General features: G+C 37.7%; 2 protein-coding genes across 2 annotated transcripts; one reads left to right on the top strand and one right to left on the bottom strand.

The window, feature by feature from the left end:
* Positions 1–5,503: 5,503 nt before the first annotated feature.
* On the bottom strand, positions 5,504–12,489 carry LOC109062918 (major facilitator superfamily domain-containing protein 9-like). The gene is made up of 6 exons (XM_042763392.1): positions 12,303–12,489; positions 10,971–11,058; positions 9,772–9,815; positions 8,108–8,237; positions 7,818–8,027; positions 5,504–7,132 (listed from the first exon to the last, which is right to left on the bottom strand). Exons 1-6 carry the CDS (start codon positions 12,462–12,464, stop codon positions 6,279–6,281), a joined length of 1,488 nt encoding a protein of 495 aa, XP_042619326.1. The 5' UTR covers positions 12,465–12,489; the 3' UTR covers positions 5,504–6,278.
* A 2,676-nt stretch (positions 12,490–15,165) lies between these two features.
* On the top strand, positions 15,166–25,785 carry LOC109069487 (transmembrane protein 182). The gene is made up of 5 exons (XM_042763391.1): positions 15,166–15,567; positions 23,531–23,669; positions 24,047–24,145; positions 24,819–24,956; positions 25,118–25,785. The coding sequence occupies exons 1-5, from the start codon at positions 15,424–15,426 to the stop codon at positions 25,342–25,344; spliced, it is 747 nt and encodes a 248-aa protein (XP_042619325.1). The 5' UTR covers positions 15,166–15,423; the 3' UTR covers positions 25,345–25,785.
* Positions 25,786–26,346: the final 561 nt, after the last annotated feature.

Here is a 26,346-nt window from a genome sequence, read left to right as displayed (position 1 = left end):
TAGGAAGTTTTTAATAGTTGCAGGATGTTTCCTTATTAACATCGGTTACAATTAAACAATACATGAAACAACATGATTTCAAGTGTGAAAATGTTTCTACACAACAATTCAACACATGAGAAATGAATAGTAACCTAGTTTTGGCAGTTTGCCCATTTCCAACAGAAATAGTTCCAATCAAAGCAGAATCAATTGTCATTACTTCGAAAAACAAACAGTTGCTCGTGTTTTGAACAAATCAGTTGAGTGAATGATTCAAATTCATAAAGACACAGGCTGTGTCTGAAATCACATACTGTCTTGAGTGGGTGCTTATTTGGAATTATTTTGAATTGAATTGAAGTAGTTACTTCGCAACTGCTAAAAAAGAATGTTCTATATAATATTATTGTAAACTACATTAGTGTACTACACTGTACTACACTGGCTTCACTGCCATTCACAAATCCTCTACCGTGGCCTCTTGGGATAGTAAAGTGTCCATCGTATGCACACTTTAGAATCTTGCCGGAAGTATTGGTTACTTTGGGTATTTTTTGCCTACTCTTTTATGAAAACTGTGAATACAGACATACTTTTTGTCACATACTGTTTTTTTTACCTACTATATAGTATGAAATAATGTGATTTTGGATGCAGCCATTATTGTTTTGTTCCTGAATGAATCAGCGTTTTGAACAAATGAACGTTCGACTCGGTTGAGAAGGAAAAACAGTTAGCCTACTTGTTGCCACCTACTGGCCTAAAGATCTAACCTTGTAAAATCCACATTTCTAATTTATAGACTAATAGTCTATCTGGAACTAATACAAATACGCAGAGTGATATAATTCAGCACGGCATTAAATTAGAGCGCTCATAATAACTTTGGTCTAATAATTACAAATAAACACATAAACTACCCCAAAACAATATAAACTTCATAGAATTTAATTTTCATTATATACTGAGGTGCTGTGTCCTTTGCCTTGGCCTTCACTCTCCCAGACAGCATTTGTTGCAAGAAACTGTAAATCACAGGCACATTCAGGTACCTTCTCACAGCGAATAAGTCTTTCTTAGGAGTGTTTGTGTGTAAACTAACCAAGAATTCCAAGGACAGCAAACTTATTATTTGAGTAATTGGGGTCTGAATTTCCCATAACTAGAGTTAGACTGTTGATACAACAACTCATTAATAGCTGATCTTTTCAACGAGTTTGTGGTTTCCATTTTAAATCTCTGTTCTGCTCAATTGAAGCTTTACTCTGTCAATATTTTTCCAGTTAATTACTAAATTCACAATTACATTTTTATTTTTTATGCACTATTAGACAAAGGTTTGTAATAATTAAATTTTTTAAATGTTTTTTAAAGAAGTCTCTTATGTTCACAAAGGCTGCATTTATTTGCTGAAATAGACAGCAAAACAGCATTATTGCGAAATATTACATTTTTAAGATGTTTTTTTGTGTGGAAACAGGATTTTTCAGGATTCTTTAGATGAATAGAAAGTTCAAAAGAACAGTATTTATTTGAAATAGAAATCACTTGTAGCATTATAAATGTCTTTACTGACACTTTTGATCAATAGTTAGATCAATTTAATTGATCTCCTAGTAGGAGTTGGAGTTTTACATTTGAGCTATTTTTTCTCTACAGAGCTTTTCAATGGAAAAATACAGTCCACTGCTGACACCAGCTTAGTAGAAGTATTTTAGATTCATGTTTCCACTTTTATCTGATATCATTTCATCAGTCTCCCAAAATGTGCCAGTGGTTAGACTGGTCTTACAGCTTTGTCATGTGGACATGTGTTCCCCAATCAGCCTTAGTCTTCTCTAAATGTCATAAATCTATTCCTGTTAGTTACTAGTGCAGCTGTTACCCTAGGTTTCTTTTGTTTTGTATAATTTTGGAAAAAGACCTGAGTGGATAAAGGACATTTATTCAGAGACTCAGTTTAAATGTGGGAGTTAAATATCAATGTGCAAAAATCGTGTACACGCTATTATATACTGTGATATTGATTTTAAGTTTCATTCATTTCTCTGGTTGTCAGGTTCATGAAGTTTAATAACCGGAGAATTCACAAGATTTTAATTCATGATAATTGTTCCGAGTCAAGCATTGTGGCCCTGTATAAGAAACTGGAGCTTCAGAACGAGATTTAGATAGTTTTTAATTTGTGATGTTTGTTCAGTGTAGATCATTCTTTAATTTCATTGCAGCACGTGTCTTTTTTGCACTGTAACTTCTTGTCTTGTCCTCCTCTTCTCAGAAATCTCTGAAACTGTTTTTGCCTCTTTTTTTTAGCTGAATTTATGTAGCTTACATTTATACAACAGTCATTTCAGTAAAGTTCTGTGGTCACAGGAGCATCACAATAACAATGCTTCCTATTGATTTCTGTTTCTCTTTTACTATAGCGAAAAAAGAAAGAATGCCAAGAAAGTCCAGGAAGACGTTCTTGTCATCTGATGTGACAAATATGCATGAACTCTTATCAAAGAACACGTACAAGATCAGACAGAGGGTGAGTTTTGTGGCAGGTTTATAGATTTGTATGACCAACACATAAGAAAAAAATAATTATATATATAAATAATGTAATTTATTTGAAGAGCATTTTTATCTAAATGGTTTTGATTTTAAGTTTGTCAAAACAAATCTCAATTAAAAAAAAAGTCTATGGTTAAATACTGTTTTCAATTTGATGACACATACTAGCTAGTTTTACAGATTGCACAAATTATTGTGGGTTTTATTAACATTTTTTTTTCTCAGTGTAGAGCCAAGAAACCAGTTCTTTTACAAAGACACAAAGACTATGTGTTTATGGAAAAGTTTAGTGTCTTCTCAAACGATTCAGTTTTGTAGTAATAGGTATGTGAAATAAGTAGTGGGACATTGACATTGTTCATGTTTATTTTGCTGCTTCTAATGTCTTTTGTGATATTTCACAATCTATATTTTTATCCATTTTGCTTCACAGACAGTGTCTTACACCAATAAGCATACATTACCCAATGATATCACAGCCAGTGAGATCCTGATGAGACGCCACAAAAGCTTGCGACGCAGCCTCAGAGCTGGAAGCTTCCATGGCACTGTATGTAACACTATATAAATAAGCACTTATTTATACATGGTACAGAATGATATGACAAAAAAAAAAAAAAACTAAAGATTGCTGTCTAAAATCAGAACACATGAAGTTATACATAATGATCTATATCGTATATCGTATATACACTTCTAAATATACTCTTTAAAATAAAGGTGATTCACGATGACATAGAAGAACCTTTTTGTCTAAATGGTTCCATAAAGAACCTTTAACATCTGAAGAACCCTTCTGATTTTACAAAAGGTTATTTGTGGCGAAAGAAGGTTCTTCAGATTACAGAAAGGTAAGAAAAAGATGGTTCTTTAAAGAACCTTTGACTGAATGGTTCTTTGTGAAATCAAAAATGGTTCTTCTATGGCATCGCTTGAAGAACCTTTTGAAGCACCTTTATTTTTAAGAGTGTATGGAAATGAGAGTGTTATTTTCTGTCACTGACCCTTTCCTTGCTCTTCTACCACCAGAATGCTGCAAAAATGTCCCAGAAGCTTTTCTATCTGCCCATGGCTCAGAGTTTGATCTCTGGATGTCATCCAGGGAGACTTGGTCACACTGGTGAGAGAATATACTGATTTATAGCAGTGCAACATCATTCAACAATCTCTAGTTGTCCCCATCTAGTGGGATTTTTAAATATTACATTGATGCAAGTCAAATGATTTTCATAACTATATTAATTTTAAGCAGCTGTATTGACAGTAATATAGACAGTACACTACTCTGTTGTCTGATTCTGTGTTGTACTATGTGTCATGAATAGGAGTTTGTTTATGTGTCAAAAGGGACTGTCATCTAAAGTTTTGATGCCTGTCAGGCCACTAGACACTCTCATCCACACTGTCAACACTGTGGATGAACAGAATGAGGAGCAGAGGGGCTACGGGATGACACATCTGGGGTCAAACATCAGCCATTCAGGACATCAGACCTCACGTCTGCCTTATGGCTCATCTGGAAACTACAGTGACGAAGACCGTGAGGGTGAGGAGCAGCAGTCACGGTTGTCTCTACATGCATGGGTACAGGAACCACAGAACAACAGTGATGTGCAGCACCCTCTGATGGGGAGACCACACTGGCTGCCACATAAACCACAAGACCAATGAGACCTTCAGGGATGGACACTGTTAATGCAGCTGGACTGTTATTACTTGTGGAACTGATTCCAGCACTTTAAAAGAAACTCATAAAAACTAAACCACTTACACTAGAGAAAACAAAATAACTTACCCCATGTGAAACACAGTAACAAAATATTCCTATGTAAGGACTTTACATAAAAGCTATCAGAAGTTGTAATATTCAGTATATATTAGTCTCTAAGCCACATACTGCTTCACATGCATTTTACTGATATTCGTAAAACTGATACAAGTTTTTACTGTTACAAGGTTTTTTTTTTTTTTTTTTTTTTTTTAATCACTGAATTGAACTTTATCTTTGGAAAATTTAGGATACATTGCTCTTTATCAGATTTAACTGGATTTAAGTTAAAATATTTATTTTACAGACAAATATAAAAAGATCAACTTAAAAATCTATTTTCTATCCACTTTATAAGCAATTACTTGATTCACGAAAGTTAAATTTCTATATATGACATAACAATAATGTTGTGTATGAATCTTACTGTGAAATATACATGGACACAAGTAGTAAAGTAAAATATATTATTAGCACAAACAGTCCTCTAATGTATGAGATCATTTGACCCTGGAATGTAGCATATACTTTTTAAATGAACTATAAAATAAACTACAATAGCATAACAGCAGAATTTTGTGTAGACTCAGGATTCTTTAAAATACATTATTACAAAAAAAAAATAATACATACATTTGTGTAATTATATGTTTGACCTTGGCATTCTTGACGGTAACAAAAAAGCATACATTTAAAATAATAATTGTAAATAGATAAAATCAGATGGTGATAAAAATAAAAAAAAACTGACAAAAAAAAGAAAGAAAGAAAGAAAGAAAGAAAAGAAAACATTTCCCAAAAATACACAACAAAAGTTTGGGGTCAGTAAGATTTTGTAATGTTTTTTTTAATAGTGATCTTATGCTCACCAAGGCTGTATTTATTTGATCAAAAATAGTAATATTTAATTATTATTACATATATACATACATACATATATATATATATATTTTTTTTTTTTTTTTTGAACATTTTAAAATTAATAATTTTTTTCCCTTGATGGCAAAGCTGAATTTTCAGCATCATTACTCCAGTCTTCAGTGTCACATGATCCTTCAGAAATCATTCTCAAGAAACATTTCTTACTATTATCAATGTTGAAAACAATTGTGATACTTTTTTTCAGGATTCATTGATGAATAGAAAGTTCAAAACAACCGCATTTATTTGTAATAGAATTCTTTTGTAACATTATGTTTTTTACTGTCACTTCTGATCAATTTAATGCATCCTTGCTGAATAGAAATATTATGTTATTTCAAAATAATATAAAAAAATCTTACTGACCCCACACTTGATTTTAAACAATAGTGTATGTGAGCTATTCTTAAGTTTTTGTACAGTTTTAATAAAAACATTATCGCTAGCCTTTGAGGCAACTGTATAACTTTAAATTTTAAAACTCAGAAATATTCTGTAGTGCACCAACCATAAACAGTGGTTAAACAAGTATCAGTGCCACAGTGAGGTAAAACTCAATCACATAGTTAAGTTCATCCTGCCCAAAATTTTCCACAGTTTTCTTTGAAGCATGTACTTGTTTCTTGTTTATGTAACTTTTAGTCTGAAATGTGTCCAGGAAACATTTTTATATACCATACATTCATCAATAATGAATGTCCCACATCTGGTGCTTTGAAGTAGAATATGCTTGACTTTACACTAGTTCTGGCACTGGTGCTGAAACACTTAACAGCAAAATGTTCTGATATAAACATTCATCCTACTAGATTTTGCATCACACCCTGTAAAATCTGCACTTGCACAGGAAGTTGCTCTCTTTCAGCAAGGTGGCACAGGAAGCGGCCGTATCGACGGGCTTCTCACATTGACATCGTGACATTTAGTAGCTGGTATAAAGATCCAAACTCCCACATTCTCCAAAAAAATGATTACATCACCTGAGAGGAAAAAAAGACAGCTGCCGTCACAGTTCTATGTCTTTTTGTCACTTTGAGTGGTTTTCACCTCATTGTTTGGGACCCTTATCTTTAAGTTTTGTCTTACTGTCCCATTTAGGAGTCCTCATGAATAGCAAACCTACAGCTAGCAGTCCCAGCACAACCCCTAAACTAGGAGGTCCACAGGGGCTCACTTCCTGAGCCAGACCAGACAGCAGTGGTGCAAGGACCCGTCCCACAGCTGTGACTGACTGTCCCGCTCCAATTAACGTCCCGCTAGCTTGGGCTCCCCCGCGCTGCAGCTCTAAGTCAGTGATGCATGTGCGTCCGATATTGGTAGAGATGGCAAAGAACGTGGAAGTGAGCAGGACCTGCCAGACGTTGGGTGCCGTGGCATACAGGAAGATCAACGTGCAGGTGAGTGCAGTAGAGTGCAACAATAGAGCAGACATGTTGTTGCCATAGAGGTGTGTGACGGGTCCCACCAAACAGCCAGCAAGGGCCCCCAACATACTGCTATAGCTGATCAAATAGCCCGTCACCTTTGGTTTGAGCTGAAAACGCTCCTCCATGGCTAAGGAGAAGTTACTGTAGTACAGCATTATGGATAAAGCCATTAGAAGACGCACCAGGAACACGTCCCACATATCGGAGGAAGCCACCATGCGGATCTGTATCCACACTGAGGTCAGCTGTCTCCAGGCAGACTGGACGACAGACATGTCTCTCCAGCCCCAGCCTCTATTTGTTTGACTACGGACTGCTGAGGCATTAGGATGGCGAATGTGGTTTTTGTCTGAGCAGTTCTGCTGGACTGAGTTCTTTACCTCATTGTAGGATTTGCTGGGTTTGGTTTTACTGTTAGCGTTTGCATCAACACAGTGATTCAGCGTCTCACTCCAAGGTAACATCCAGACCAAACCTGAGAAGACAACATTTGGATAAGCTTTGTAGCAGACATCTGAAGGGATCGCTTGTTTAATGTTAGCGTTTGCATCAACACAACTTCAATGTGCACTTGCACTCACAGAAATTATTTTAAAAACTGCTTCATCAGAGTGCACTTTCATGACTGAAATCATGAAAGTGACAACAATAATTATATTGATTTAAATGTTTTGCTGTAAAGTGTAAAATTTTAAAACATTGTTTAATAATCCTTTGTAATGTTTTAAAGAAGTTCTTATTTTGATGTGTTGACTAACATACTGAAGCGTGTAAAACATGTTAAGTACATGATTAGAATTTTAACTCATGATTTGGCTTCAGACTTGGAATATAGTTCATATGCTGTAAATATGAAGCAGCTTTATAATTCTTTATGGTGCTTTTATGAAGTTTGAAAACTTTAGCTCATAATTCATTGCAACTTCACGGCAAACAGTCTTCAACATTTTTCCTTTTGTGTCCAGGGGAAGAAAGCCAAGAGATTTTGGATTGACATGAGGGTGAGTAAGCAATGACAGAAATGTGACTTTTGGATGAACTATCCCTTCAATGTATTGCAAAATAATCTCTGAAAACACTGGGTTTATCTATACTTGTCTGTACTTTCAAGGAGTAAGTTACCTCATTAATTTAATTGAACTACTGTCAGTCTTGCTCACCTGCATTTAGAAGGAAAATAGCTGCACAGACGAATGAGGATAAGTAAAAACCGCCCTCATGTTCAGTGAGATATCCCCCCACCACTGGTCCCAGGATGAATCCCACACTCGAGGCTGCATTAAAGTAGCTCATCACAAGAGGCCGCTCTTTCTCCGACACAAGATCTGACAGGAGCGCTCGGCAGATAGACAGGGAGTGTTTAAAGAGCCCTTTAAACAGGAAAGGGAATAATTTCAGTAATGCTGTACTTCCTCATTTTCGATATGAACCAAAGTACGCCACTACTTACCCACTGGTATCCTGGCCAGCACAAAGAGTGAAATACTCGTGGACAGACCCAGCAGGCCATATCCAAAGGCACTGAGCAAAAGGCACGTCAATAGTGAATAACGCCTTCCCACCACATCACTCCAGCTTCCCTGCCAACCAGCGCATACAACACATAAGAGACAATGAAATATATAAAAGACACCATTATCAATAACTCTGCCCTGTAATTACTAACTTTAAGGTGATAATTTAAAAAATAGTGCCTGTGCTGCTTAAAAAAAAAGACAATAATGTCAGATTACTTTAAATTACATTTTAAATCGTTAGGTTTTAATAATATTTAGTTGTGTTTAAAGAGGAACATCTATTTTTATGTGTTGACTAACATACTAAAGCACATGTAAAACACTTCATTATTTTTTTACTGTAGTATGTTATTTGGTTAAGTTAATATATTTTTTAACATATTAAATTGCAACTTCATTATTCCAAATATGTAATATTATGTTTTTTTAAATATTTTATTTATTTTTTTTTATTCCAAATATGTATTTAATTGCAACTTCATTATTCCAAATATGTAATTAAAAAAATATATATATATACATTTTTCAGTCTAATTGCATTTAATATCAATTTAAACATTTAAAATTGCCAAAAACATTACATTTAGTTCGCACTTAAGTATATTCTTATAAATATGTATATTATTTCTATAATAAATAAATTCAAAAGTATGCTGAGGTGTACTTTTTTTTTACAAGGGTGATAGAAGCAAATACATAATAAAAGTTTTGCACAACATAACCATGTATCGATGCTGTAAGCAATGCTAACTGTTTTGCTAAAGAGCTAACCTTGCTTAATCTTAGCAAAACAGCTCACTCCAAAACCCTGGCTCCCAAGTCAGCAAACCAAAAGCTGCATGACATGCATCAACCCATGCTCAGATTCTTTTTGCTGTATACAGAACCTAGTGCTGTCACAGACATAGATGTGACATCTCAGGAAGGTAGTAGGACATTTTCTGTGTGTTATTAATTGCAGAACCTTTGAATCTTAGTTGTTTATTAAAGTGAAGCATGTTTCGGTGAGGAAAGCTACAGCTTATAGCCTACAGGCAGACAGATCGGACTTGACAAATGAAACAGCTCAGGCCCTGAGGCAAGCACGGCAGGCATCTCCATACCAGCACTCATTAGACTGAGGTATCACACACACAGACAGATCTGCAGACACTGCACACTGGTGTAATGCAATAAAAACTTAAATTGGATTTACTATGTTCTCTCTGTTTCTGGCCTACAGGCATGTCATAGAGGTTCACTGTTCCTGTCCGCTGTCTCCGTGCTTAACATCCAAGAGAAGACAAACATCTCCTTCACTTCTTAACTAGCCCCGTGACCCTTCAGTCTTTAACCAGTTTACATATGTGTGTGCCAGTGTGTTTGTCAATGGTAACATGATGACTCATTTTACAGTAACACACTCTAAACGTTAGAGTGATCTGCAGTTTGAGTCTCCCTGTAATGTTGATTGTAATAAACAATGACTGTGATACGTGCTTTAGTTTCCATGGCCAAAGATCAGATGAGGTAAACACGGATTATTAAATTGAGAGCAGCAAATTGATAATCATATTACAGCAACAAATGCTGCTCACTAAAAAAAATCACCACTTACCACCACGGTGCTAGAGAAGAGTTGTAATACTCCATATGTAGATCCTGCAGCAATGGAAAACAGTCCTTTTATTTACTGTATCATTACTAACATCACTAAATAAAATTAACCACTAAACAAAAGCATAATTTGAATTTCACAATCCAACGGTTGAGGTAACAAGACCTTGTGATCACAATCTAAGCTGCTTGCCTCATGCACTCAGTGAAAATATCAATTGAGCTGTGATTTCCAGCGACATTATGGGCCATATGCAAGCAGCCCTTTTAATCAGAGACGAGGTGCAGGCAATGTGCTGGTGATTTCAATGACCTGCTTGTCTAAAAATTACAATCCGCCAGTTATTAAGTCATCTGTTGACTAAAAAAAGTAAGAAAAGTGAATAGACTTTGGTCCTTTTGAGAATCGGATGTACAGAATTCAACAAAATTGGACATATATATTCAGAAAAATAAAAGACAATTGTTCCATTAAAATTATTTTACATTGAATTGGTTTTGTGCACCCTCAAAAACCATTATTCAGATCTACAGCTGAAGCATTTTTGGATGTACAGGAACATTGTGACTTGATTAATGATTATTAATCATTCAAACTGTTTATTGAACACATTTTACATTGAATTGGTTTTGTGCACCCTCAAAAACCATTATTCAGATCTACAGCTGAAGCATTTTTGAGGTCAAACTTTTTTATTCATATGAGTTTGACAGGGATGGCATGGTGGCATCCTATTAATAAATACCAATGTACAAATATTGAATGATTTAGTCGGCACCTTCTAAACACTACTTGATCACGCCTATTTGTTTTTTTATTTATTTATTTTTCTTACTAGGATTTATTTAATATAACTTACTTGTTAGTAAATACATAAATTAAATTACTGGTCTAAGATCTGAGGGCGAATTTTTGCAATTTATTTGCTAAAAGCTATTTCAGTAATAATCAACAGGCAAATAAAACTGACTTCTACACAAAGGTAGTTTTCAGTGCATACCATTTCTAGGTAGATTTTTATACACATCTATGCAAATTAATTGTATTGTTGTCTATATAGTTTAGATCCCTAAATGTGAGCTTTTTCTCTGGATCACACCAAAAGAAGCTAATTTTCATAACAGGCAACAATTAGTGAAATATGTTATTAATACTGGATCTCAGTGCCAGCATGGAATTTAACAACAACAGAGACTTACCTACAACCCCAGCCACTGTAGGACTTGCTCCTAGAGACTTCACATGATGACTCAGCAAAGGGATAATCATACTGACCCCAAAGAGGTCCTGAAAACACACACACACACACACACACACACACACACACACACACACACACACACACACACACACACACACACACACACAATGGATTTATACTGTACGTCAGCAAGTCAAAGCTTAATAAATAGATTTCTAGCATTTCAACATATTTAAGGTTACTATTAGAGTTCAATTTCAGCAGATTTACTATGAAATGGTAAGAATATGGAATTAAATTGACTGACAGACCTATGAGCTTTTTTTTTTTTTTTAAGTTTCTATGACATTAAAATGACTTCTATTGACATTTAAATATGATTTAAATATTATTCTAAAATGCATTTTGCCCCTTGATTCATCATTTAAATAAAAAAAGTCAATAAATTGTCAATTAAAACTCATAGTTATAATTAGGATGTGAATTTTTCCGAAGATAAAATAGCCTAATCAGGTAAAATATATTCCTTGACAGCTGAAAAAAAAAAAAAAAAACATTTTTATTTAAAACTAATAACATTAAAGTGATTTGTGGAAGTAGTTCAACAACATTCTAAAAAACAATGAATGAATGAAGGTGTCAGCTGTCATTACAGTAATGTCAGATGGCATTAATAGGCTTAGGGTAACTTAAACAAAAGCCATACAGCACTGATCTTGTTTATCTGGATTTTCATACACAGTCATGCCAGCCAAGGACCTGATTGAAGTCACACCGTACCTAAATCCAGTGTCACGGCACTTTCTATTAAACTGAAGCTTTTATTCTAACGAAAACTACCAGTGAATTAAAGCCAGGAAGGGGAAAAAAAATCAATGTGTTAGAGAGGGAAAGAAGAGGAGCGACAATGTGTTCTTTCTCATGGGTGCTGCCAAAATCCACAGACAGGACAAAAGATTTCTACTGATGCAAAAAAATATACATTTCCAAGGCGTCCTGATTTAAATATGGGAAGCTTAAAAAACAAACGTGACAATATTGTGATCATGAAGACCACTAAATGAAGAACAACTGGCTTGAGACATCACGTGAGAGGTAAAATATCAATGAGCCCTTGAAAACAACACTCCTATCCTACAACAGTGTTACAAATTGGAAATCTTTCCCATGTGCCATTGGGAATATGACAGTTTATATGAGAATATGGATCACATGTGCAGAACACGGACATCAGATGCATGTCAACTTACTGACAGCAGCTTAAATTGATAAGTCATTGCAATCAATATCATACAAAAGAACCTCTCCAAATACAAAATAACATACTCACCATGAATCCCACCACGTATATACATCGTATGATGCGCGTTGGTCTCCGTCGTTTGTGGTTAATGGCAGATTTGGAGTTATTCATTCTCCCGCATTGACAGAGACCTGTGCAGTCAATGCGGAAGCGATGGACAGCGTTACTGTGTTGTTCTTGAGGAAACATCACGAGGTTCAGACCATCTGTCCCTTTAAAAGCGACGCGCGATGTGTTCTGACAGTAATACTCACCTGGAAATCACGAATATCGCTGGCTGGTTGTATTCAGTCACTTCAAAAAAGAAATAGGTCGTTTCGTGCGCTGGAATGGGAGGGTCTTCACGGGGTTAAAAAGCCGATTGGAGGTTTATATAAAGTACAGGATCTCCTATTTGTGGTACAGTCCAGTGAGCGCCTCTGGCAGACGCGCTCTATTTGAACTGCGAATGAAATGAATCTGGTGTTAGCAGGTAATCTTCTAAAATTGAGCATTTATTTTGAAATATTTCAAATTGGGCGTTTCTCAGTTTTTCGTTCCTTTCTCAAAGGAAGTGAAAATGTTTCAAACACTTGTCCTACAACAACCCCAGCCAATCTTCATACAGTTTATATGTTTGTTGGAATGTTTTTGTTTAATTTTTGCGTTGAGATATACATAAAAATAATAGCCTAAAATTTAATTTGATAAAAATGATTAAAAATTTTTATTTAAAAATTATTTTTTATTTTATTTATAAATTTTAATTTTTATTGTTGGTTGTTGGACATTTAGCCCATGGCCCTCTGCTATAATGAGCTGAATTTCCAATGCCTCGAGTGAGAAATCAATTAAATAATTAATAATTTTCTTTCTTTCTTTCTTTCTTTCTTTCTTTCTTTCTTTCTTTCTTTCTTTCTTTCTTTCTTTCTTTCTTTCTTTCTTTAACTTTCTTTAACATATTAGCATAGTTTATATAAAAACTCTTTCTTTCTCTCACCTTTAGAGGATGGAGAATATTGTGCCTGTCCAATGTATTATTCTATACAATATTATAATGTTCTAGGCTATAGTCTAATCACATTTTATATTGTATTTCTAGTTTATTGTGTTTTGTACCGCGCAGCTCTATAGTCATAGTCATATGCATACTTCAGCCCCATCTACTGGCAATCTTTCTTCTTTGTCAGACTGTACCAACTTGTTGGGTCACTTGAGTGGATGAGAGGGTGGATGCCATGCCTTTGAGAACTCGCATTACCTCCTGTTTATATTTCTCATATGACCTGCCTTGATCTACAGACCTCAACAGGTTTTTTTTTTTTGGGGGTTAATTTAAGTTATCCACATGTTATATTGTCAGGTGAACTTGACTCAGTCCAATATTATGTCATGGTTCTCTCTGGAATTTTGTTTACAAATCCTCTCGGCTAGACAATAGATCATCCCAGTGCAGCTGATACAGTGATGTTCCCAAGATAGTTTACATGAACACACTCACATGGACCCATCCTGTGTTAAAGGAATGCTTTTGATTTTGTATACCAGAACATATAACAGCTTAATTTAAGATAATGAATCCAAATCAACAGTAAAGTAGCAGGAACTTTGTCTTTCGGTGCAGATGAAAGGACTGTTGTTTCTCAATATTATAACAGGATGAGGTGTGCAGAGATAAATTTAGCAGCACAGGGAACTCTATATAAAACCATCTCTGCTCTACTGTGCAAAAACACCACAGACAGTCATTACTACACCACACAAGACTTCCAGCACTTGCAGTCATCAATGTACATCTGTTGTACTTATTTTTAATTTTAGCTTGTATCATTTTTCTCCTGTATCTCTAATCCCTAAACATCCCTCTCAAACTCAGCTCAATGCAAGGGCAGACGCTCAGGAAAAGCCCTGTTACACAGCCTTATGTCCACTTCAGTGGCTCTGGTCTTCATTCACAGCGCAGTGATAATTTGTCACAGGTTTATCTGCTCTGTGCAAAATGCCCCACTTGACGTATAATGAGTGTGTATTTTCTGTTTTCCAGGTATTGACAGTTTCAATCAAGAGATTTAAGTGAAATTATATGATACATAGTGGAAGCAGTTGCACTACTGTTTAAAAGTTTGGGGTCAGTGAGATTTTATGTTTATTTATTGGTATGTTTTTGTCTCTAATCCTCTCTGAGGCTGCATTTATTTAATCAAAAATACAGTTAAAACAGTAACATTGATTTAAATGTCTGTTTTCTATTTTAATAGATTTAAAAATGTAATTTATTCTTGATTTTTAGAAGCCATTACGCCAGTCTTCAGTGCCACATTATCCCTCTAATATGTTGATTTTCTGCTTAAGAAACATTTATTATAAGTTATTATCAACTTTGAAAACAACAGCTTAAAATTTTTGTGGAAACTGATACTTTTTTCAGTATTCTTTAATGAGTAGAAAGTTCAAAGGAGCACCATTTATATGAAATAGAAATCATTTGAAACTTTATAAATGGCTTTCACTTTTGAAAGACAAATGAATGCATCCTTGCTGAATAAAACTATTAATTTGTTACTAACCCAAAATTTTTGAAGGGTAGTGCATATAAATGTATATCCATATGGTATGTCTAAATGGATGTACATGTACTGTATTAGCCTTGTTTCAGCTTCATTAACGTCCTTCAGAGTTCAGTTCTCAGTTGTTGATGGGATTTGTGACAGACTTTGGAAATGCTGGGCTCTAGTGTCTTCATTTTCATTCCTCTCTCAGCTGATTGTCCTGTGGTGGGATATTTTGGTCCACTCATGTCCCTGGTGAAATCCCATTCTTAAACCACTCCTCTGAGAGAGGCAGCAGGCACCTTCACTCAACTGACCAAAATAGCCCAATGGGCAGCTCTACGCTAGTATGTCATGAAGCCCACTCCCCACCCAATGCCAGGTCCTGCTCTGGCTAAGGGAAGAGGACACTGACACACACACATATAGACACCAGATCTCGGAAGAGAACTAAACAGCCACTTTTGTTCACATACTATAAACCTTGCTGAGCATAACTGGACTAAGAAACTATTTTTCACACAGATTGTGAGGAGTTACTTAATTTTTAGTGCCTACTTTATGTGGGAAGGAGGAGAGACTGTTTCACAAGAAGTAAACAGCTGAGAAAGACTGTCATCATGAAGTTACATGTGGCACTATTTTTTGCTGGGATGTTTGGTGCCTTGGCAACTCTTTTCATTCTCTTGTCTTTTGGCACAGACTATTGGCTCTTGGCATCAGAGACCTGCAATTCACATTCAAATGGTCCGGTTTCTTTGCAGGTGGGTGGAAGTGTTTTTTCAATTCTTTTAGTTCAAAGAAAAAAATGCTTGAAGTGGATGAGTATTTTATTGATATGAATATTAGTTCTGGGGCATTATCAGATTTAGGGATGGCCTGTCTAAATATATGAAATGAGTCTCTTTAGAATTGCTTGTTTTGGATTTTAGTGTATCTGTTTTGTATTGAAACTAAACTGAACTAGTTTTCTGCTGTCTGATCCTGACTGAAGCAAGATCCGCAAGCAGTCATGGGCATATTTGGTTTATAAGCAGTGACAGTTACAGGACATTCTCATACGTCACTATTTACAATCTCCGAGTTTGCTTGAGTGTAGACTGTCACATGCTGTGGTTTGACACCACACTTAATACTAAATAATGAAACTGGAATCTCAGTGCAGTGTCTATTTATAGGAGTCACAAATGACTCAGGTTTCCCTCATAAAGCACTGGGAGGGAAATTTCAGTTGTAACTGAAATGCGTCCAACTCGATCTCATGAGAAAACATAACTATTTCACACAAGGCTGAAATTTAGAAAAAAGTATGCATCAAAGGTCCACTCCGAAACATAACTGTTAGTGTTTTTACACTGTGGTCTACAAATTCATCAAAATGGTTTTAAAATGGTTTTGATGATTTGCCATGAGAGTGTGTCGGATGCACCCGTGTGTTTGGAGTCTGAAAGACAGATGCCAACAGCACCAACAGGAAGTCTCCAGGAAAGCTTGATGGTGAACTGTTTAGATATATCATAGTGTTTCTTTATATTTTCATTGGTGGTGTTTAGATGTAAATATATAAATATTTTTTGCAGAGAATAGTTGCAATGCTTACTTGCTATTGGTCTAGTGCACACTTCTCTTGAAGATTCCTGCTATTAGCTGTGTTTTTGGTTTCTAGGTGGCCAGGCTGGTCATTATTATTTGGTCATAGTAGATGGTCTAAGATCTCTAGTTGGTCATTAGATGGTCTAAGCTATATTTGAAACATTGTCACTGGTCAACGGGATAACGGTCACCAGTTTAAGTTGAATTTTCGATCAGGGTTGAGTCAAATGCCTATAACGTTCTTTACTTTCTTTTTTGTAAACTGCATCTACACACATAAATAGCATCCATAGACTGCAAGTGTCAGTTCTTTAGTTGTTTTCAAATTTGTAATTTCACCGGCTTCACAACATGTGTCCATTGCTCTCTGACCTCTTCTCTCTGCGCCTTCACAGCGAGGTGATATTCGGGTTAACCAGGGTCAGGACCAATTTAGTGAAGACCAGGACATTACCTTTCATCATGAGGGCTTTCTTTTGGCGCTGTAGGCTTAAGCTTAAATCATGAACGATGATGATCTGTGGAAGTTCTGGTTTGGTAAGAGGCTGTAATATTTCCTTTGGTGCAACATCGTTAACTAATTTAAATTAATTGAGCCTTATTATAAACTGTTACAATTATTTCATATTGCAAAGTGTGATGTGCTCCGTCGTGCTCACTGAACGTGGCATTTAGCCCTCTTGTGAAGCTCTGGGTGAGACTTTGCTACAAATATCACAGGGGTCTGACCTGTTGCCCTACAGAAGGCCACAGAAGGTTCAAATGCAACAGGGAATAGTTGTTCAGATTACCTCAGTCAGAAAACAACTCGGATATGCTACAGTTCTGAATCTTAATTTAAACAATGATTTATATGGAACGATGAATAATGAACTAGAATACTAATAAATGACCAATTCTCCTTGGTTCTTCCCTTAGAAAATCAGCAACATGCGAGGGAATGGCAAACCTGCATATCTTCTTCCCTTTCCATTCCCTGACCAGATCTACAACGCTACCAGTTATCAGACTGCCATAAGTACGTTTATTGATTGTTGAAGTTTTTTTATAATTGGAATTTATTTATTTATTTAACAGATGAATATTGTTTATGCCCCTAATGCCAATTCCAATATCAATACTCTTTCAACTCCTCTACATTTCTCTTTCTCTATTTGTTTTTTAAATTCACTTTATTAATATTTTGTCACATTTATCCTGCTTCTCACCATGAAATACCCATTGTAGCTGACATGGTTTTACAATACATTCATACAAAATAACAAATATTTTTATAGATTTTTTTTTGTATTGTTTTAATAATTAGCTTGCTTTAAATAATCAGCTTACTTCATTAATTGTCTTGCTGTTATCTCAGCTGTCGATATGAAATTTAAAACGAACCATATTTACCTTCACAGTGCATATATGTACTTTTCATTGTCTTATTGTTCTTATTATAAGTAAATAAAGAAAAAAAAAAACTTAATGAAAATGTAATTACTTGCTCTGTCTCTGAAACGACTTTTAAACCTTTTTTCCCCCACAAATATCATGCTTCACTGTGAAGCTACAGAAATAAAATTGGTTCCCTTTCGAAAGGGAACTCCACGCTGCGTCCTCTAGAGGGCGCTATGGGAACGCTGTCAGCGTTGCCAGTGCCTGAAGCATGAATGAAAAAACGACAATGAACTTGACATTGGCAGGCGGAAGCCTATGACGTAAGCTAATGAGCGAGACTGCGAGATATAAAACGGCACACTTGTAGGAACGCCATCACCCTCTTTTTTTGTCTTCAAGCTCTTCTTGTGTACTAAGCATGTGTGTTTGACTCACGACTGCACAGGGAGTAGGATGCGCTCACTGTTGCATTCGCGGAACTATTAGAGCAGAGAGGTCTGTACTCGAGTTTTGCCATGAAGCTCTTTGCACGAGCCCGTTCGACCTCTCGTGGAGTTGAGGTTAAACAAGCTTAATGCGATTGCATTCGCGGCGCGGTTTCTGTTCTCGCCTGATTCTTGAGGGGAATTACAGTGTTTGATCAGAAGTACGGCTCTCAGGGGGAGATAGCAAACGCTGGCGAGAGGTGATTGTTGCAATTGAGGAATGCCTGATTCTTTTGAAAATTTTAGCGCCTCTCCCCCGCGTTTCGGGTCCCTCTCGCGGCTGCCGAGGCAGTTAATTAATGGCACGATCACGGGTATGTAGGCGGGGCACATGGAAGGAATCTGACGTGGAATGCTTTTTTCTTCCAGAATTCCTTTTGTATAGATTTTTAGAATAGGGAACCGGTTGTATAATGTGGGTTATCTACATTTTGGTGAAGGAGGCTTCCTGACTTTAAAAAAACAAAAAAAAAAAAAAAAAAAAGGCAACAGTTTGTTTTGAGTGGTTAGGCTATTGTTTGAGCCTCTGAGCCTCCTCATCTTCTCAGCCCAGGTGTAAGGCTCTCTGTGAGCCCTCCGTGATCAGCGGTTCTTGAGGGGGCTAGGCTGAGATCACAGTTCCTGGTTCTATCAACGGAGCTCTGTGGAGCCCGCTTAGACAGAACTGGTATTGATAGGCTCTATGTGGAGCCTCACTAACTGCGTCTAGCATTGAGTAGTCAGGTCCTCTCTCGTTTAGAGAAAAGTTACGTTGAGACCTCCACTCTTAAGAGCTCCTCAACTAGGTGGGTGTTGGTAGGCTTACTCTCGTTTAAGAGTGTTGTCCTGCTGAAGCCTCCGGCTCTCCAATAGCTCGCGCTTAGAAAGCACATATTGGTTTGTAGGCTCCTTTTTTGTGAGCCTCACTAAACTGTCTTTAGCTCTGAGTGTTTGTCAGGCCTCCTCTTGCTCCTGAGGGTCGTCATGCTGAGGCCTCCACTCTTAGAGCTTCTTAAGAGGGTTGAGTGCTTGGCTTCCTCTCGTTTTAGAGTGCATCCTGCTGAAGCTTTCACTCTAAGAGCGTCCGGTCATGAGCAGTGATTGAGTTTGTAGGCTCTTTCTTTGAGCCTCGCTTACTGCCTCCGGTGCTGAGTGTAGCCAGGTCTCCTCTCGCTTTAGAGAGTCGTTATGCTGAGACCTCCACTCTTAAGAGCTCCCCTGCCAGGGTTGAACGTTGTTAGATTTCCTCTCGTTTATAGAGTCATTGTGCTGAATCCTCCGCTCCCCAGAGCTCCGCGTAGGCAGTATAGGGGTGTAGGCTCTTCTACTGAGCCTCACTAACTGCCTTTGATGCTGAAGTGGCTAGGTCTCCTCTCGTTTTGAGAGAGTCGTTATGCTGAGGCCTCCACTCCTTAAGAGCTCAGACTAGGATTGAGTGTGTAGGTTTCCTCTCATTTAAGAGAGTCATTCTGCTGAAGCCTCCACTCTCCATAGCGCCGCTTGGACAGTAATATTGGTTGGTAGGCTCCTCTTCTTTGGGGAGCCTCGCTAACTGTCTCTAGCGCTGAGTGTAGTCAGGTCTCCTCTCGTTTTTAGAGTCGTTTCATGCTGAGGCCTCCACTCTTAAGAGCTTCTCTAAGATGGTTGAGTGTTAGGCTTCCTCTCTTTTAAGAGAGTCATCCTGCTGAAGCCTTCGCTCTTTGGAGCTCCGTCAGGGGCAGTGATATGAGTTTGTAGGCTCTTTTTTGAGCCTCGCTTACTGTCTCTGGCACTGAGTGTAGCCAGGTCTCCTCTCGCTTTAGAGAGTCGTTATGTTGAGGCCTCCACTCTTAAGAGCTTCTCTGAGAGGGTTGAGCATTAGGCTTCCTCTCGTTTAAGAGAGTCATCCTGCTGAAGTCCTCTGCTCTTCAGAGGCTCCGCCTAGGCAGTAGAGACCTCACTAACTGCCTTTGCAGGTTGAGTGTGGCTAGGCTGAGGCTTACCACTCTTAAGAGCTCCCCTACCAGGATTGAGCATGGTAGGTTTCCTCTCATGTAGAGAGTCATTCTGCTGGATTGTTCTACGCTCTCCTTAGCTTCCGCTCGGACTGTAATATTGGTAGGTAGGCTCCTTCTTTGTGGAGCCTCACCAACTGTCTTTAGCGTTGAGTGTTGTCAGGCCGCCTCTCACTCCTAGAGAGTGTCATGCTCAGGCCTCCACTCTTAAGAGCTCTCTAGAGGGTTGAGCCATGGTAGGCTTCCTCTCATTTTGAGTAGTCATTCTGCTGGAGCCGCCGCTCCCCAGAGCTCTGCTAAAAAACAGTACTATTGGTATGTAGGCTCCTTTTTCTGTGAGCCTCACTGACTGTCTTTAGCACTGAGTGTTGTCAGGCTGTTATGCTGAGGCCTCCACTCTTAAGAGCTCCCCTGCAGGGTTGAGCGTCGTAGCTTTCCTCTCATTTAGAGGAGGGGAGAGAGAGGCCTCATCTTGCTGAAGCACTCCGCTCCCCAGAGCTCCGCCTAGGGCAGTAGTCCACAACCTGCCGCTGGCGTGGAGTGTAGCGGGTCTCCTCTCGCTTTAGAGATTCGTAAATACTGAGACCTCCACTCTTAGAGCTCCAGACTTGGACGGTGAGCTAGTCTATGATGATTGAGCGTGAGGCTGCACCGTAAAGCCTAGTGTTTCGTTGCTAGTAGGGATGCTGTGTCCTAAAAGTCCTGACTTGGGAAAATGGTTACCTAGGCACTTTTCCCTCAGCATGGCGGTGTTGGTATACCGTTCCCATAGCGCCCTCTAGAGGACGCAGCGTGGAGTTCTCTTTCGAAAGGGAACGTCTCAGGTTACGCATGTAACCCTGGTTCCCTGAGAATAGGGAAACGAGACGCTGCGTCTCTGTGCCATGCTTCGGAATCATGCCGGTGTCTCCTCAGACAAAAAAAAGAGGGTGATGCGTTCTACAAGTGCCGTTTTATATCCGCAGTCGCTCATTAGCTTACGTCATAGGCTTCGCCTGCCAATGTCAAGTTCATTGTCGTTTTTTCATTCATGCTTCAGGCACTGGCAACGCTGACAGCGTTCCCATAGCGCCCCTCTAGAGGACGCAGCGTCTCGTTTCGTTTTCTCTGTTATCAGTGAAGTTTGGTTTGTTGTGTGAGACTTTTTTGTTTTTAAGTTGTTTTTTATTTTATAGTTTTGTTTTAGTTTCATTGTGTTTTGTGTATTGGTTTTTGTTATGTGTAATTTTTTCTACCTCTGGTTTGTGTTAATGAAAAACATCCTTATTTAGTCTACAGAGGCTTCTGGAGCGTCTCTATGTTTGCTGGGTGTGGCTGCTGTGGTGGCCTGCGGTTTCATTATTATTTGCGCAGCTCCATTTGCCAATCATCGCCTTTTAGAAAGCAGGAGGTGGACTCTACCTCATTTCTGTGTAAGTAAAAGATTGCACGAGGAGGTAAAGGTGTATCCTCATGTGCAGTACTTGCTCACAATGTGTAACAGATTTCACATACATCTAATTTATTTCTTTACCCTTTATCTCTCTCTTTCATGTTGCTTATTCATTTCTTCAACTCTCAATGCTGTCTCTTTTCTCCAGGTTTCTTCACTCTCGGTTGTCACTGGTTATGTATGTGTTCTGGTTAGATGTGTTGGATGTAATAGTCTCATATAAGGAAGATCAGAAGATGAATAAGTGCCTTGATTTTGAGCTCATATGAGTTATGGCATCTCTTTCATGTTTGCCTCCTAGTAGGCGTTGTTCTTCTGTCTTCTGTCTGGTCGTTCTCTTCCTAGTGATTGGCCGTACAGTCCACATCATTGTAACTGAACCTCACAATTGCTCAAATGCCATTAAAGTGACAGTTCACCCCAAAATGAAAAATTGTCATTCATTTCCAACACCCCCTCAGTCACAGTATAACATTCTTTTCACTGGTGACACAAAAAAATATATTTGGAAAAGAATGGTTTATAACCAAAGCAGTTGACAGTAAGCCAGTGACTTCCTAGTATTTTCTTCTTCTCCCATTACTCTGAATGTCAATGGTGCTGTCACACTGTTTGAGTTACCAAATTATTCAAAGGATGTTCATTTGGTGGTTGAAACTTATTCCATTTAATTCTCGGCAAATTCAACTTGAGGATGCGCTGACTCTTAAAGAGGGTCATCTGATACGATTTCAAATTTTCCCTTTCTCTTTGGAGTTGTTAGTATTTTATTGATATGAAATTAGTTCTGGGCCTGTCTAATATATGAAATGAGTCTCTTTAGAATTGCATGTTTTGGATTTTAGTGTTTTGTATTGAAACTAAACTGAACTAGTTTTCTGCTGTCTGATCCTGACTGAAGCAAGATCCGCAAGCAGTCATGGGCATATTTGGTTTATAAGCAGTGACAGTTACAGGACATTCTCATACGTCACTATTTACAATCTCCGAGTTGCTTGAGTGCTGTGGTTTGACACCACACTTAATACTAAATAATGAAACTGGAATCTCAGTGCAGTGTCTATTTATAGGAGTCACAAATGACTCAGGTTTCCCTCATAAAGCACTGGGAGGGAAATTTCAGTTGTAACTGAAATGCGTCCAACTCGATCTCATGAGAAAACATAACTATTTCACAAGGCTGAAATTTAAAAAAAGTATGCATCAAAGGTCCACCCCGAAACGTAACTGTCAGTAGGTTGTACTGTGGCTACAAATTCATCAAAATGGTTTTAAAATGGTTTTGATGATTTGCCATGAGAGTGTGTCGGATGCACCCGTGTGTTTGGAGTCTGAAAGACAGATGCCAACAGCACCAACAGGAAGTCTCCAGGAAAGCTTGATGGTGAACTGTTTTTTGATATATTATAGTGTTTCTTTATATTTTTCATTGGTGGTGTTTAGATGTAAATATATAAATATTTTTTGCAGAGAATAGTTGCAATGCTTACTTGCTATTGGTCTAGTGCACACTTCTCTTGAAGATTCCTGCTATTAGCTGTGTTTTTGGTTTCTAGGTGGCCAGGCTGGTCATTAGTTGGTCATTAGATGGTCTAAGCTATATTTGAAACATTGTCACTGGTCAACGGGATAACGGTCACCAGTTTAAGTTGAATTTTCGATCAGGGTTGAGTCAAATGCCATAAAGCACATAATCCATAATATAACGTTCTTTACTTTCTTTTTTGTAAACTGCATCTACACACATAAATAGCATCCATAGACTGCAAGTGTCAGTTCTTTAGTTGTTTTCAAATTTGTAATTTCACCGGCTTCACAACATGTGTCCATTGCTCTCTGACCTCTTCTCTCTGCTCCTTCACAGCGAGGTGATATTCGGGTTAACCAGGGTCAGGACCAATTTAGTGAAGACCAGGACATTACCTTTCATCATGAGGGCTTCTTTTGGCGCTGTAGCTTTAATGAAATCATGAACGATGATGATCTGTGGAAGTTCTGGTTTGGTAAGAGGCTGTAATATTTCCTTTGGTGCAACATCGTTAACTAATTTAAATTAATTGAGCCTTATTATAATGCTGTTACCATTATTTCATATTGCAAAGTGTGATGTGCTCCGTCGTGCTCACTGAACGTGGCATTTAGCCCTCTTGTGAAGCTCTGGGTGAGACTTTGCTACAAATATCACAGGGGTCTGACCTGTTGCCCTACAGAAGGCCACAGAAGGTTCAAAGAGAGGGAATAGTTGTTCAGATTACCACAGTCAGAAAACAACTCGGATATGCTACAGTTCTGAATCTTAATTTAAACAATGATTTATATGGAACGATGAATAATGAACTAGAATACTAATAAATGACAATTCTCCTTGTTCTTCCCTTAGAAAATCAGCAACATGCGAGGGAATGCAAACCTGCATATCTTCTTCCCTTTCCATTCCCTGACCAGATCTACAACGCTACCAGTTATCAGACTGCCATAAGTACGTTTATTGATTGTTGAAGTTTTTTTATAATTGGAATTTATTTATTTATTTAACAGATGAATATTGTTTATGCCCCTAATGCCAAATTCCAATATCAATATCTTTCAACTCCTCTACATTTCTCTTTCTCTATTTGTTTTTAAATTCAGTTTATTAATATTTTGTCACATTTATCCTGCTTCTCACCATGAAAATACCCATTGTAGCTGACATGGTTTTACAATACATTCATACAAAATAACAAATATTTTTATAGATTTTTTTTTGTATTGTTTTAATAATTAGCTTGCTTTAAATAATCAGCTTACTTCATTAATTGTCTTGCTGTTATCTCAGCTGTCGATATGAAATTAAAACGAACCATATTTACCTTCACAGTGCATATATGTACTTTTCATTGTCTTATTGTTCTTATTATAAGTAAATAAAGAAAAAAAAAAACTTAATGAAAATTTAATTAATTGTTTTGTTTCTTGATCTGTTTTTGAAACTTTTTTTCCCCCACAAATATCATGCTTCACTGTGAAGCTACAGAAATAAAATTGGTTTTTAAGCAGCATTGTTTTTAAAGGTCTACTTTAGTGTCACTGCATTGTGTATAATGTATTGGCTACTGTAATGTGAACTGTTTTCCCTCTGGTTTGTGTTAATGAAAAACATCATTATTTAGTCTACAGAGGCTTCTGGAGCGTCTCTATGTTGCTGGGTGTGGCTGCTGTGGTGGCCGGCGGTTTCATTATTATTTGCGCAGCTCCATTTGCCAATCATCGCCTTTATAAAGCAGGAGGTGGACTCTACCTCATTTCTGGTAAGTAAAAGATTGCACGAGGAGGTAAGGTGTATCTCATGTGCAGTACTCAACAATGTGTAACAGATTTCACATACATCTAATTTATTCTTTACCCTTTATCTCTCTCTTTCATGTTGCTATTCATTTCTTCAACTCTCAATGCTGTCTCTTTTCTCCAGGTTTCTTCCTTCTCGTTGTCACTGTTATGTATGTGTTCTGGTTAGATGTGTTGGATGTAATAAGCTCATATAAGGAATATCAGAAGATGAATAAGTGCCTTGATTTTGAGCTCAGTATGAGTTATGGCATCTCTTTCATGTTTGCTCCTGTAGGCGTGTTCTTCTGTCTTCTGTCTGGTCTTCTCTTCCTAGTGATTGGCCGTACAGTCCAACATCATTGTAACTGAACCTCACAATTGCTCAAAATGCATTAAAGTGACAGTTCACCCCAAAATGAAAATTGTCATCATTTACACACCCTCATGTCACCCTGTATAAATTTCTTTCTACTGTTGAACACAAAAAAATATATTTTGAAGAATGTTTATAACCAAACAGTTGACGGTAGCCATTGACTTCCATAGTATTTTTTCTTCTTCTCCATTACTATGAATGTCAATGGCTGCTGTCAACTGTTTGGTTACCAAAATTATTCAAAGTATGTTTTCATTTTTGGGTGAACTATCCATTTAATTATCTGCAATTCAACTCTGAGGATGCGCTGACTTAAAGGGGTCATATGATACGATTTCAAATTTTCCTTTCTCTTTGGAGTGTTACAAGCTCTTGGTGAATAAAGAAGATCTGTGAAGTTGCAAAGTCCCAAATCCAAAGAGATATTCTTCATAAAAGTTAACACTCATCCACACCCCCCGAAACGGCTCGTTCTAACACGCCCCCACATTTCTGCATCAGTATGTGGGAAGACTTGCATAATGCTGCCCAGATGATCACGCAAAGAAAGAAGGCAAACCTTTTATTCTCGTTGTAGTATTGTTGTTGCCACCGCTGCCATGTCACATAGACTCTGTGTGTTTCATTGTGAAAGCAAAACTACTTTGTTTGGCCTTCCAAAAGAGGACGATATCCACTTCGTCATGCCTGGAGCTGATCCGTGCTGGTCACTGAGGAAATACATCAACTTTGCACTGTGGATTGCTGAATCAGCTTTCACCGTGGACGAAGCGGCATCCAGCCCGGGGTCGTCACATGTGGTTGCTGCAAGACCAAGGTGTGCTCCTTCGTAGAGATGATCCTTGTGAAAATTGATGCGTTTCAGAAGGCGGGGCATAGAGGAGAAACAATAATGTACAGTATGTGGAAAATAATGTTTGTGTGTTAATTCGTTGAGTTGATATTACGTCAGCTAAGACGTATATGGGAACTCCTCCCTTCTCCACTTTCGCTGA

This window comes from Cyprinus carpio, chromosome A9, assembly GCF_018340385.1.
Source record: "Cyprinus carpio isolate SPL01 chromosome A9, ASM1834038v1, whole genome shotgun sequence".
NCBI classification, from domain to species: Eukaryota; Metazoa; Chordata; class Actinopteri; order Cypriniformes; family Cyprinidae; genus Cyprinus; species Cyprinus carpio.
The sequence above is the reverse complement of the archived record's forward strand: the minus strand, read 5'-3'. Positions and strand labels throughout refer to the sequence as shown.

Bases quoted from the DNA above. Each gene is read 5' to 3' on its own strand.
- LOC109062918 (XM_042763392.1), bottom strand. From the start codon at position 12,464: ATGTTTCCTCAAGAACAACACAGTAACGCTGTCCATCGCTTCCGCATT. The intron at 9,816-10,970 runs GTAAGTCTCTGT...CCATTGCTGCAG, and splicing joins TACAGTGGCTGGGGTTGTAG to GATCTACATATGGAGTATTA. The intron at 7,133-7,817 runs GTGAGCAAGACT...TTGTCTTCTCAG, and splicing joins TATTTTCCTTCTAAATGCAG to GTTTGGTCTGGATGTTACCT.
- LOC109069487 (XM_042763391.1), top strand. From the start codon at position 15,424: ATGAAGTTACATGTGGCACTATTTTTTGCTGGGATGTTTGGTGCCTTG. The intron at 23,670-24,046 runs GTAAGAGGCTGT...TTCTTCCCTTAG, and splicing joins TCTGTGGAAGTTCTGGTTTG to AAAATCAGCAACATGCGAGG. The intron at 24,957-25,117 runs GTAAGTAAAAGA...TCTTTTCTCCAG, and splicing joins TGGACTCTACCTCATTTCTG to GTTTCTTCCTTCTCGTTGTC.